This window comes from Centruroides vittatus, unplaced genomic scaffold (assembly GCF_030686945.1).
Source record: "Centruroides vittatus isolate TY-2023 unplaced genomic scaffold, ASM3068694v2 contig_330, whole genome shotgun sequence".
Classification (NCBI taxonomy): domain Eukaryota; kingdom Metazoa; phylum Arthropoda; class Arachnida; order Scorpiones; family Buthidae; genus Centruroides; species Centruroides vittatus.
The window spans coordinates 19529-21249 of NW_027122119.1; the positions used below are offsets into that span (position 1 = coordinate 19529).

Sequence of the window (1721 nt, forward strand, 5' to 3'; positions counted from 1 at the left end):
AGTCGAATTTCGAAAAAAAAGCTATCCAGTGTTGTCAGGGATTTTTGCTGTCCTCTGTATTAACGATAAAGCTTCTCTTCTTTCCGATTGTTTGAGGTAATAAATCCGACAGATAGACGCCTCCGAATGTCTTGCTAATATCAGAATCACCTAATGCCAGTTTCCAGAGCGTAATCGTATCCATTATTTGTTTAGTAGTCGACGTAAATGTTTCGCGATCGATCGATTTCTATTGTATTACGATATTCTAAGAAGCATATGACATTAACTGTTTCTGGCAAAGGTCTTTTGAACTTTAAATCGAAACTAACATTTTCATGCATCAACACAGAGGTATGATTTTCGGACGCTGCGCGGTCTGGAGTTAAATCGAATACGTAGAACATGTATCCTTGAGCGTAATCGGAATACGATATATTAGCGAATTTTCAGTAGGGAATTCCCCCTATTTCTTCAAATAATGTTGCGTAAATTCGAGCGTAGTATTTGGCGTCGAAATCTGGTGTAAACGGATTAGGTGGGATTAAAATCGAATCTTTTATAACAGAAATATAGTTTAAGTCGAAATTTTCAAAATTGAAAGGATTTAAATCGATCTGTCCATTAAAAGCGTTATTTCGCACCAATCCGATTATAATTCTTTTCGGGATTTGACCGATTATCGCATTCGATATATTTGAACTTAAAATCCCTTTACTTAATGTAAATACTTTAATATTAACTCGTCGATAAGGCATTTTAATTACAGAATTTTCTAATGTTTTTTCCATTCCAATTAAGATGCTAGGACTTACTTCTATTTTATTTATTTTTAACGTAATATTCTTTAATCGAATCTGATAATTATCGGCTGTCGCCATTAGAGCGAAAGCGTCTTTCGAACGTTCCAATTTTATCCGAATGTCTACGCCGTTTATCAATAATTTAGGTTGATTAATAAAATCGAAATGAAGTCGTCCGTATAAATCTAATACTTGGCTTCTGCTGCTTTTCTTAAACCTGGTGACTAATCCTTCATTCTTGGCGTCTTTAATCGGGTTGGTTTCGTTTAAAAATCCGGCGGTGTCTTTGTAGAAGAAAGAGCTGGTTAAATAGGTTTTTTGCGCTTCTTCGGAGGAAAATAATAGATTTTCTATTATCGCTCTATATGGGTAATTAACGTGCGTAGATATAGTTTTATCATTAAATATCGTAGTACATTGAGAGAACATCGAATGCAAAAAATTATTCACGGGTGTTACTAAATCGGTATCGAGAGTAGAAGTTCCATTTTGTTTAGTAACAGTAACTTGCGCATTAATCGAAATACTGCTCAAATCTATTAAGTTTTCTCCGGAGCCGGGGATTAGAAATTCTATAGGAGATTTCTGATCAGTTATCGAAGCGATGGGATGTAGAATAGCCTCGGTAGTATTTAAAATCGCCAACTGGGTCGGAATAGTTTTAAAAAAATCTAGTTCCGATTTTAAACACGGGCAGGAGAAAGGATCCATTTTTTTAGGAGAAAATATCTACTACTTTCCTCTTCTTAGTATTCTTTCGTTTTACGCTTTTTCTTAGACGTTTTCGTTTTTTACCCGATCCGCTTTGAATTTTTTGAATGACGTCATCTTTTATTTCTCGACCTGCTTGATTAATTCTCGATAGAGCCGAGTCTTTTAACGATTTTCCTGTGAGTATATACGATCCGATATTTTTCGCTATATTTAACGCTTTTTTTC

General features: G+C 34.9%; 1 protein-coding gene across 1 annotated transcript; it reads right to left on the reverse strand.

The window, feature by feature from the left end:
• Positions 1-428: 428 nt before the first annotated feature.
• Positions 429-1493, reverse strand: LOC136973906 (uncharacterized protein F54H12.2-like). Its single transcript, XM_067268677.1, has one exon. The coding sequence runs from the start codon at positions 1491-1493 to the stop codon at positions 429-431; it is 1065 nt and encodes a 354-aa protein (XP_067124778.1).
• Between the last annotated feature and the right edge of the window lie 228 nt (positions 1494-1721).

What these genes read in the sequence shown, in the direction of transcription:
- LOC136973906 (XM_067268677.1), bottom strand. Translation starts at nt 1,493, where the DNA reads ATGGATCCTTTCTCCTGCCCGTGTTTAAAATCGGAACTAGATTTTTTT.